General features: G+C 49.6%; 4 protein-coding genes across 4 annotated transcripts; 2 read left to right on the top strand and 2 right to left on the bottom strand.

The window, feature by feature from the left end:
- Window positions 1-749: 749 nt before the first annotated feature.
- Window positions 750-3,419, top strand: FSUBG_10134 (Homocitrate synthase; the record flags this gene model as incomplete). The annotated part of the gene is made up of 16 exons (XM_036674682.1): window positions 750-871; window positions 924-985; window positions 1,053-1,080; window positions 1,131-1,224; window positions 1,275-1,333; window positions 1,390-1,509; window positions 1,564-1,644; window positions 1,698-1,789; window positions 1,849-2,086; window positions 2,437-2,504; window positions 2,560-2,578; window positions 2,763-2,890; window positions 2,952-2,980; window positions 3,032-3,056; window positions 3,109-3,220; window positions 3,281-3,419. 16 exons carry the CDS (start codon window positions 750-752, stop codon window positions 3,417-3,419), a joined length of 1,416 nt encoding a protein of 471 aa, XP_036534353.1.
- A 1,369-nt stretch (window positions 3,420-4,788) lies between these two features.
- Window positions 4,789-6,557, bottom strand: FSUBG_10133 (NOC4 nucleolar protein; the record flags this gene model as incomplete). Its single annotated transcript, XM_036674681.1, has 3 exons — window positions 4,789-4,935; window positions 4,992-5,874; window positions 5,938-6,557. 3 exons carry the CDS (start codon window positions 6,555-6,557, stop codon window positions 4,789-4,791), a joined length of 1,650 nt encoding a protein of 549 aa, XP_036534352.1.
- A 362-nt stretch (window positions 6,558-6,919) lies between these two features.
- FSUBG_10132 (ATP synthase subunit 4 mitochondrial) lies at window positions 6,920-7,854 on the top strand (the record flags this gene model as incomplete). The annotated part of the gene is made up of 4 exons (XM_036674680.1): window positions 6,920-6,950; window positions 7,040-7,488; window positions 7,552-7,774; window positions 7,829-7,854. 4 exons carry the CDS (start codon window positions 6,920-6,922, stop codon window positions 7,852-7,854), a joined length of 729 nt encoding a protein of 242 aa, XP_036534351.1.
- A 626-nt stretch (window positions 7,855-8,480) lies between these two features.
- Window positions 8,481-10,609, bottom strand: FSUBG_10131 (the record flags this gene model as incomplete). Its single annotated transcript, XM_036674679.1, has 2 exons — window positions 8,481-9,072; window positions 9,186-10,609. 2 exons carry the CDS (start codon window positions 10,607-10,609, stop codon window positions 8,481-8,483), a joined length of 2,016 nt encoding a protein of 671 aa, XP_036534350.1.
- Window positions 10,610-11,353: the final 744 nt, after the last annotated feature.

The raw sequence follows: 11,353 nt of genomic DNA, 5'->3' as shown, positions 1-11,353 counted from the left end.
GGCGAGCCCGGTTACGGCACCCTAACAGAGAAGGATCACGGATTTCTTGAACCGGGGCCAAAACAATGTATGTCTCTAAGACCATTTCAGCGTCTCTATATTAATCAGGCTTTTAGATTGTCGGCAATGGGAAGCAAGATGGGACAGATGGTGAAGGCGAATCGGGTGGCCTACAACTGTGACTGAGCACGCCGTCGCCGGGACCGATGACGGGGGAAATGTGCTTATGGTGATTTAGGACGACGAGGTTGACGACCGACGAGAACTAAGGTAATAAGTAACGCGACAGATGCTTACGCTAACGTGGGGTATCGTGTGGGGCGATTCGTGGGAACTTGTGGCACATACCTAGTCTGTAGCTCTCAGAGTACCTAACTTAGCCAAAGCTGAGATACTGCGACCCATGTACAGATTGCTAGACTACCTATAAGATCATGCATGATTCAATTATATGGAAGCGATGCCGGAGGCGGGCGTAAATGCTCCGCACACCAGTCCCCAACCGTGATTGGTTCAAAATATCTTTTTGAGGCTACCCTTAGGGTCAGGGTTGGTTTTGGGGCGGTTGACTCACGGAGCTACGTCAGTAGAAAGAATTTTCCCCCGCCCCGATTGCGCGCAGCCGGCCCAGCACTTCTTACATCTGTTCGCAACCTCCAACCCAGCCAAAAGAGAAAGACAAAAACCTCTACCTTCCGCGACACAACCCGAGCTCTCAAACACCTACCCTTGTGCCAAATCGATTCGTTATGTGCGGCACTGATAATGGCACGGCCGGCGCCGCGGTCAAGCATCCGGCGCAGAACCAGAACCCCGCCACCTCGGCTTATAGCCAAGTGCAAGACTACTTGAGCAACGTCAACAACTACAAGTGGGTTTCTTCTTCAACGACATGACAGTATACGGCCCTGATCACGTTCCAGAATCATTGAGAGCACGCTGAGGGAAGGCGAGCAATTTGCCAATGCTTGGCTGTCGCAAGCTCGTTCGTACACACCTCCGTCCTGTGCTTCCTGGAAATGTCGAGGAATATTAACAATCTTTCTCCACAGAGAAGATCAAGATCGCAAAGATGCTCGAGTAATTTCCTCATACAACGTCCATAAGTGATCATCAGACTGACTGAATAGCGAATTCGGTGTCGATTACATCGAATTGACTTCGGTCGTCTCGAGTCCAGCTGCTTTTGAAGACTGCAAGGCTATCTGCAATCTGGGTCTGAAGGTAATGATCTACTGCTCGCGTGCTTCAACCGATGACTAATATGCTTGCAGGCCAAGATTCTCACACATGTCCGCTGCAATATGGACGACGCCAAAAAGGCGATAGAGGCGTACGTGTCCAGACAAAAAGTGACCTTTAGGCGCCGACTCTAACCCAAACCCCCAGCGGCGTGGACGGCGTAGACCTCGTCATCGGGACGAGTAGCCTACTAAGGGAACACAGTCATGGGAAGAGCATGGAAATCATAACGAAGACTGCGCTCGAGGTCATTGAATACGTCAAGTCGTGAGTCGCTGTTAGTCGCCTTGTAACCTGGGGGGTACTTACAACTGGTAATAGCAAGGGCGTTGAAGTGCGCTTTTCGTCAGAAGACTCCTTCCGTTCCGATCTGGTCGATATCCTGGCGCTCTACAAGGCCGTGTAAGTCATCTTGAATTCAAGATCAACATTGGTTTCTGCTGACAACGGTTTAGTGACAAGGCTGGAGTAGACCGCGTTGGGGTTGCGGATACGGTTGGAGGAGCTACTCCGCGAATGGTCTACGATCTAATCCGAACTCTCCGAGGTATGTGATCGTTCAATTTGGGCTAGATGTTTGTAGTTGGTACGCTGACGGTACACTAGGTGTTGTTGGCTGCGATATTGGTAGGTCCCTCCTTCTCTTTGCGGATCTGTCGTTGGGGACAAACCCTTTTCTCAATTCGGGCGACCTTGCCCTATCAACCTCGATCTGGCCACGCAGAAGGCCCTTCCATCACCTCGACCGTCATGCGTTTCAATTTGGTGCCAGTGACCGGCGTCTTTGGTTGCAAGGAGAGGAGACAACAGGCTTCAACGACGTTTTCAGGGCACGGCACCTTTTGTATGCGACATGCCTCCACTCTTGATGCACTAAGTTGACCCGACCTGTGGCTGGCCCTGGCTTATTCAACTGTTACTTACGGATCGAGGTTGCAATATCTTTGACAGCCACCATCAAAGCGGATGCCGGGTTGTCCGGACAGAAAGGGGTTGTCGGATGTGCACCCCCCTTCACAACGCCTCTTCCAACACTTGCCTCCCCACTTGTCACCACCTTTCAGCACCTTTATTGAGTCTCTTCTAACATTTCTCTTTAAATAGAGTGCCATTTCCATAATGACACAGGCTGTGCCGTAGCGTAAGCTCGTCTCTCAGTAGATGGAGGCGACAGCAGGCTTACAAGTTTTATAGGAACGCATTGATGGCCCTCGAAGCAGGCGCTTCGCATATCGATACCAGTATACTTGGTATCGGCGAACGTGAGCCGCCTATTTCTCCGACCTTGGAAAGAATTCTGCTGACTTTAGTACACAGGAAACGGCATCACACCACTGTAAGTGCCCTCTATCAAGCACTGAAGGTAACTGGAAGACCATTGTAAAGATAACTGACGAGATCATAAAGCGGCGCATTGATGGCGCGCATGGTTGTAACAGCTCCCGAGTACACTAAGTCCAAGTACGTTTTTAGACCCTTTTCGCCGTTCTTCCACTTTGCGTATTTTTGACACGCATCAGATATAATCTCAAGATGGTTAAGGAGCTCGACGAGTTCGTAGCCAGTGTTGTTGAGGTCAACATTCCATTTTCGGAGCCTATTAGCGGATTCTGTGCCTTTACGCACAAGGCGGGCATCCACGCCAAAGGTATAAGACTAGCATCGGAATTTTTTGCTTCCCTCTTTCTATTGTTACTGATAATGCATAGCTATTCTGGCGAATCCCTCGACCTACGAGGTGAGTATCCCCTCACCAGGCACCACTTGACCGATTGCTGACACATGATAGATCATTGATCCTACTATCTTTGGCCGTATGAGTTGCCCTCTTCTCCTTCTAAGAGTCTTGAGTAGCTGACGTTTTAGTGACTCGCTACATTTCGGTTGCTTCGAGAGTGACAGGGTGGCACGCAGTTAAGAGTAGGGTTGTGCAACTTGGCCTGGAAGACCAATTCACAGACGATGAAGTCAAGGCAGTGTATGTTTCTCGTTCCCCCACTAAAACTAGAAATAGGCCGATAGCTGACACATTGCAAAGCACGGCGAAGGTGAAGCAGATGGGCGACGTTCGCCCAATTGCAATCGACGATGTCGATTCACTAATTCACGCGCACCATCTCGACATTAGACAGGGAAGAGAAGGGTCGACTGCCCTGGAGACTCCCGAGACTGCTTGAGCTGAATGGAAGCTGACGAGGATTGGGAAGACGAAAAATTGAAGACCAGGTTGTGCCGGACTGATGGGCGTCGTAATAGGTCTAGGAAAAAACGGGCCAAAGTCTGGACAAGCGACTGTGCCAAACAGCCCCTTCCTCGGTCGGTTGGGAGCAGCACGTCACTCATAAAAATTTCCTATGTAAAGCTATAAAATGGCGAAGAGAATTAACCCAGGCTTGTATCTGGTGGAAGGCGATCCGTTTAAATACTGTCGTGAAAGCCGAGCCTGTAACAGCACATGGCTGTACTCAGGTACCTTAAGCTGGGAGCCTGGCTCAGCTACCTTACGCCGCACAAAGCCAAAACCTATGGCATCAGCACATACCTATCCGTATGATTTTGATCACGGTTACGGTGGATAGCATGATCTGCCAGATGCGACTACTGAGGTGATCTAATGGTTGATACAGCCGCCGGCAACTCATCTTAAGGGCGAGCCTCACCATGCGCAACATCCACCCTCACAGGCTCTATAGACAAGAGAACCACGTTCAGGATGCAACGGGAACGCAGACTCAATACGGCCTAACGCGAAGACAAGTGATCAGAGGTGCAGGTAGGCTCTATGTATAAGACGCATGGAGCCTGGAGCTGGCCTGTACCAGGGCGCTGGTACACAGTGTGATAATCCGTGCTAGTAACGACATGGGCTCGGTGCTCAGCTCAGGCTTCATCACCTACTTGATCACCCTTGCGCAGGGTGAAGCGGTGACAGCTTAGGTAGCCTTGGCGCCGAAAACGGATTCGGAAGGCAGCGTCTGTCGGGTGTGATGCGACTAAACCACGATGCCTATTTGCATCTACAGCACAGCACCATTGGATGTACTGCAAGGCAAGGCATGCATGTGAACGGACGCGCTCCTGGTGCTGAATAATTTTCACCGGAATCAATCCTCAGCGAAGGCGCGGAGTGGTCTAATGCGATAGACTAGAAATTCTATTCTCTTCGGAGGCGTCTGTTCGAATCAGGCCCGCGTCGATGGGACCGATCACTTGCAGGGTCGGATGTTGTCTTTTTGTATACATACCTATTTCACGGCACAAGTTGGGAGATTGTCGCCTACCTACTACTTACCCAAGGCAAGATAGTCTTCAGCTTTCTTGGCTCCAGATCTCCGTTACTTTATGTGTGACTTTGGCATCTCTCTTTAAATTTCCAGATCTTTAGAGGTAAGTCATCCCTGATATGTTAGGTCTAAATCTCTATTATCATTAGCATATATTCTGCTAACATATACTGGGGTAGTACTGAGTTCCGTGCTTTCCCTATGGAACCAGTCTCCGCCATAACAACATATACATGGTATTAAAAATAAGCCTAAATCAACCTCAGTTGCCAAAATCCCACAATTTAACCAGCAAGCTATCTGGTTCGGCCTCAGCCTCCCCGTCATTTGGCGTGAAGACCTTTTTAGGGATGTGGAACTCGATAACAGGCGCCTTCTTTACATCCTTTGTCATCTCGGCTTCGAGGAGCTATGTGACTGTTAGCAAAGTACCCGACATGTATTGCCGAAAGAATGGGGACTTACAGTGGCATATGAATGGTCGAGGAAATCTTCGATGTTGTAAGACTGCTTCGTGAACTGCTCAGAGATGATCTTGGTGATAGTTGCAACGTTAGGATGATAATGCGATTGAAGTTGAACAAGCTCCCAAAGGCAGCTTTCTATCGCATCTGTTTGCATAGGGTCCGCCTCTTCGGATAGGAAAGGATCATCGACACCGTGCTCCTCAATTTGCTTCTTCACCTCTGGATCTTGAACCTCTCGATGAATCATGAATGTACATGTTGGGTGACGCTTGAGCAGGTTGTAGATCCAAGGAGTCACGAAAACGATAGCTCCAGGGGGTGCGTTGAGCGTAAGACGAGCAAGGCGCTTGATGAAGCTGGCCACCATGGCCGCTGGTAGATGTGTCGAAGCAAGAAATGTGTCTAGAAGACGGAAGAATCGGGATCGATGCTTGGAGTGAAGAATGTCGCGGTCGAGGAGAGAGTAGAGCTTGGTATAGAATGAAGGATAGTCAAGGTTGCGTTCCGAAATCAAGTAAAAGACACCGGACAGAGCCAAAAGAGACATTGAACCGCCCGAATCGTAGCAATTTGTCAAAAAGTCCGAAAGTAACTCAGGTTTTGTGAACCAAGGAGCAATCACGGTCGAGATGACGTTGAGAATTTGCTTTCGCTGGTCCTTTTCCTCAACAAGGGTCATAAGAGAGAGCCATGCCTCCTGAGCTTGTTTCTTGTGCTGATTGACGTTTCGTAGGTTATGAGTCTTCTTCTTTGGTTTGGGAACGAAGAAATCTTCAAGCTGATCGGCAGATTCAGGGACACCGTCCAAAGCTGACAAGAGCGCAAAGCATCGATCAAAGAGCTCTGGCGAAGCATTGCCTTCTTGTTTCTCTACGATGTGTCTAGGTGATGGTCAGTCAAGAGCTCCCTGAGTTAGCGTTTAAAAAGAATCAGAGACGACTTACTTGACTGCGTTGAAGGTAAAGTAGCGGATATCATCATATTGCTCCACGTACTCTTCCACATATGCCTTGATCACATCCTCATTTTCGCTCTCGAATAATGAGGAAACGATCTCTCGAAGGAAAGCTCGAGGGAAGGTGTACTCGTCCTTGTCATAAAGGAACTCGCCCTCTGCCTTGAGTGTTTTCATGCATAAGGTCAATGCTGGGGTCGCCAACTCTTCATCCTGTAGAATAGTAACCAGAATTTTCTTGAACTCGGCAAACCGCTCCTTCAACCATCCCACAATAAAAAGGTCTTTCTCAGATAGAGTTTTCTTGGCGATCAAAGAGCCTTGAGTGAGTAACCGGATAAAGATTCGGCACAAGACAACTGTAGAGAGCATGCTCTCCTGGCCCCCATTCTTAAAGTCATTTGCAGTACTGAGCAGAATCGTGAGGTCGTTATAGTTCTTCCGTGACTCTAAAATCCCTTCTTCTATTGAGAGAATCTTAGCGCTGGCGTCTTCGGATTCATTGCTGGAAATTGATGATGCTCTCTTTCGTCGCCCAGTAGTGGACTTCTCATGAGTTGAAGAAGACCTCTTGCGCTTGAGGCCCTCTGCGGAGGCCGCTTTTGGCATCGTGGGTTTGCTAGAAGAGTGTGATAAATCCGTTTGATATAATTTACGCAGTAAAATGAACTGCTGATTTTTCCTTTTTTAAAAAAGTTGAAGGCCTTACTTTGAGAAAAACTTCCTTCATTCAAGTTCATGAAAGCGATTCATGAAAGCGAAATCTCGAAATCTTTCTTCATCGTCGAAATTTTGGCCAATCATATCCACTCATGAGCCAACGGGAAAATGCCGGCTCCAGATCTCAATGTACTGCACTCAGGTCACGTGCTCTTGATTGTTGCCGAACTAGCGCGATAAAACCTCAACCTCACTTCCAGCTCTCCGATCAACGACAAGCCCCGGATACCCCCATCACGAACCATCTCACAATGGCGTCACGCTTGGCACGAAGCGCCGTCGGTATGTGAAGAAATCTCGAAACCCTCGAACCGAACCCAATTCGAACCCAATTGGCGCACCACCGACTCATGCTGACTCCCTGTGTGTAGGCGCTCCCCTCCTCCGACCCGTCCTCGCCCGCCGAGCTGCCCCTGCCATCTCTGTTGCCGCCGCGCGATACAACAGCAATGTTCCCGCCGAGGACCCCAAGAAGAAGGCTCAGAGCATCATTGACGCTCTTCCCGGTAACAGCCTGCTCAGCAAGAGCGCCATCCTGAGCTCCGCCGCTGGTCTTTCCATCTACGCCATTTCTAGCGAGTACTACGTCATGAACGAGGAGACCATCATCGCCATCTCTCTTCTCTCAGTCTGGGGTGCCTTGATCAAGTACGGTGGCCCGGCCTACAGGGAGTGGGCTGAGACGCAGAACAACAAGATCAAGAACATCCTCAACAGCGCCCGTGCCGACCACACCGAGGCCGTTAAGGGCCGCATTGAGGACGTCAAGCAGATGGGCAGTGTTGTCGAGATCACCAAGAACCTCTTCGAGGTTTCCAAGGTAATTCCGAAGTGTCCATTGAATGGTAGCTGGAAATGTGGCTGATTATGGTTGTGTTTGTAGGAGACCGCCAAGCTTGAGGCTGAGGCTTTCGAGTTGGAGCAGAAGACTGCTCTTGCTGCTGAGGCCAAAACCGTCCTTGACTCTTGGGTCCGATACGAAGGCCAGGTCAAGCAGCGACAGCAGAAGGAGCTCGCTCAGTCCGTTATCGCAAAGGTCCAGAAGGAGCTTGAGAACCCTAAGGTCCTTCAACAGATCCTCCAGCAGAGTGTTGCTGATATTGAGAGTACGTGTAGCCAATTGTTGCCAATCAATATCATTACTAACCTTTCCCCCCCAGAGATCGTTGCCTCCAAGGCCCAATAGATAATTACACGCCGCCGCTAGAGTCTCAGCCCCTAGATTCCACGGTTTTTCTTTGTACCCCTTCTGTGTCATAACAACACCTGTGCATTAGCCGAATCAATCAAGACCCTAGTTATTTCAATGTCGGAAAGCTGTTACCCGTGAGATCTTTGGAAGTTTTGGGTCGATTGTGTTCAATTGGGTTTGTCGGAGCTTGTAAATTGCTCGTCGGGAAAGGTCGGGATCTCCGATATCGCCTATTCTCGGCGTATAGCGAATGTCCAAAACAAAACACTTCAGCACAACGACTTGGTCATTCGTAGTGAATCATTTCGACAAATGCCCGTCGTACACTGTAGCAGTCTTTCGCAAGTTGTCTCATTTGGTCACAATGCTTCATCGTTTCTCGAGGCTTTTTGATCAATGCGAATATGGGTTGTTCTGAAACTATCGTGCATCTACACATGATTAATCATACATGGAAAAGACTAGCCACCTCCAACGCCAATTCCGATTCCAAAGACAGATGCTCTATGCTCCGGATATCTTTGTCCAAGAGAGCCACCCCCTTTCGTCAAACATGTAGGAAATGGTAATTAAGAAATGCGTAAAGCAGGACACTTGACGAGAAATATTGAACATGAATATTAGTAGATCGGTCTCGATTCCTCCCACTTTTTAACATCTGGGGTTGTCTTTGTTGGCTCTGGAGACTCTAACTGAGAGTTAGGACCGAGTGATATTCGGCCGCTCCGTCGCCTCCTTGCACCGTCGCCAGCAACAGGGCCAATCCACTCCCAAGCGCGACCTACCTCGCCGCTTCTTCCTTCGCGCTGACTGGTTCGAACATTGCTGTTTTGTTCTACAACAGCTCGAACCCGCTGCCAGATGCGTTGTCGCTCAGACAACGAGTGATAAGCCCGGAGGACGTCATCTCTCAAGTTCGGTAAAAATAACCAAGGATCATCGATGCCTTCTTCACCTAGTTCCTTCTGATTGGCAAGCCTACCCAGTACTAGGTCGACGAGAGCAGGAATCTGAGCAGTTGTAGCTACGTGCTTCCGATATCGGGCTCGCAAGTAGAAAACAACGAGAATTAAAACAATCAGAAATCCAGCCGGGAATCGATATCTTGCCAGGCCGAGTCGGATTGATCGTTTGATCGCGCAGGTGTACGGAAGGCGAGCGAGAGACGAGGACGATAGCCATCTGTCTGAAAGATCGGAGGAATTGGACGATCTGTAGGGTCAATGGTGGATCTGGTTAGTCAATAGTCAGAAACAGTTGGAGCAATGAAATTGTCGCCAGATCGGTCATGAATATCCTGAGCTGTGAAGAGAGAAAGAACTTACGGTGCTGTCTCGATGATCTCGACCTCATCTCTAGCTGCGACCTCGCCAATGGCGGCAGCCCACAGTTCGTCAAACTCCTCCTCGTTGAGTCTCTTGGACCTCTTGCGGCTCACGGTCGCCTTAAGCTCGTGTTCAGCCATCGCAGGAGATTCCTCTTTCTTGCCATCCTCACCAACAAGCTCTCCGCACTCATACTGAGCTCGGCGATCTCTCAGTTCCTCAATAGCTCTATCAGCTACAGCTTTAACGCGGCGCGCTTTCTCGCCGTCCGGCTCACAAGTAGGTGGAAGTGGCACTAGCCCACCGAGAGACAATGGGTGCGGCTTGAGAATAAAACCATTCTCGCAACGAACCGAAAAGTCATGGTAACAGTACGCGTGCGAAGGGCAAGGCTCGCACCGAGGCTCAAGGAAAGGAAGAAGAACGTCGGGGACGGGAATGTCTTGTGGAAAAAGTGGTTTTGCTTGACCACCGACTTCGCAATAGCCAACCGCGATCTTCTCTTGACGATACCACGCAAGGTAAGCTCCAAAAAGAGACATCAAGAGGACAAAGAGAGGTGCCTTAAAACCACCTCTTCGAGATACCTGATGAGAAGGCTTGCGAGGCTCGATCTCCATTTCACCCCGACTTGCAGCCTGCTCCAATTCTAATTGCTCGTTCGGGGTGAACTCCTCGCCAGGTTCCAGTAAGTCCGGAGTCGGCTCGCGGTATCTGGGAGTAGGCTCAACGTCATCTTCATCATAGTCATTGTAGCCACCTGTCCTGCGCCAGGACGATGGTTTTACACTTCTGATGGAGTCGCCGGCAGTTGTACGGCGGCGATTGGTGGGTGTTTTATGTTGAGCAGGCGAACTGCCACTCTGAAAAGGGTTGTCGTGAGTGAACACGCTTTCTTCGTGGTCGGGCAGGATTGTTTCCTCTTCTTGTGGTTCATCTTTAATTTGTGGCGTAACTGTTCTCCTCGGTTGGCGAACAGAACGAGGGGCATCGAAGTTGTCGTGGTCGTCAGCATGAGAAAGCGCACGGCTTACTGACCGTGTGCTGCGTTTGGTAGGACTCCTGGGCACAGGGGTCGCCAAAACATCATCCTCAGCCTTAGCACGTGCCGACGACTTTCGAGGAGACTTCGAACGCCTCTTAGTAGTCGATAGAGGTGGGAGATCGTAGTCATCCCAGGTGCCGTTATCTTCCGGACTGCCAGCATTCACGATTCCCATGCTTGATCTCTTAGCTCGGGCGCGCTGAGCCCGCAGCTTTGGTGCCTGAGCCAGTACATGATCCTCAACCAGCTCGACAAGCTGGGCCTTTTTTGCAGTCGCGGGGTACTCAACGTTATGCGTGACAAGAATCGATCGCAGACGCGGAATAGTGACTGAACGTGGGTCAAACCCTTCTTCGAGGTAGTCCTCCATGTCGGCCATGTCGAAAGTCGAGACCAAGGAAGAGCGCGATAAGCGAAAAGGGTTTCAGAGCATTAACGACGATGACGGTGCGGGATGATGTTCAGGCCGCAGGAATGAGACCGCCTAGTTATGCCTTGAGCTAGAGCTTTGTGTAGGCGGGAAGAGAACAACAAAGATAGGCCACGCAACACTCCTGATCTCTCACGATGGCTCTCTGTGACGATGAAGACAGGAGGAAATTGATCAGATTTCCTCTTCACAAGAACAAACTGCAAAAAGAAGCAAATTTTAGGCGCAGTGGGGGAATGGATCGTGTGAAAAGGGCTTGTCTCTGGGTTGACAGGCGAATTGTTGATGACGGGCGCGGGTGAGACCCTTGACGCAATGATAAATTGAGTAGCCCGGTTGTCTGTGGCAACTCAAATCAAGCTCGTGGTACGGAGGCACTCCCCTGTCACTTGACCCGCTGGATCTTCCACCCTAGGCCACCCCATGTGAGTGTGCCTGTTATTAAAGGGGTAAGGGCTCGAAGAGGTGTGTGTGTATTCTCTAGCTAGGATCCTGTGGTCAGGCTACATATAGAGATATAGGGCCTAAGGGCCTGAGGCATATATCTTAACACTACCCTATAGCCTGATCTACGGGTTAAGTAAAGCTATCTTATTATATATTATAGCTCTCTATAGCCTTCTTCTTAGTATTTTCCTTGCTTTATAACCTTATTTTTTTTTATAATCTATTTTCTTTTAATTAATTTTTTAC

The sequence above is a fragment of the Fusarium subglutinans genome (genome assembly GCF_013396075.1).
Source record: "Fusarium subglutinans strain NRRL 66333 chromosome Unknown NRRL66333_c0000170, whole genome shotgun sequence".
NCBI lineage: Eukaryota > Fungi > Ascomycota > Sordariomycetes > Hypocreales > Nectriaceae > Fusarium > Fusarium subglutinans.
The sequence above is the reverse complement of the archived record's forward strand: the minus strand, read 5'-3'. Positions and strand labels throughout refer to the sequence as shown.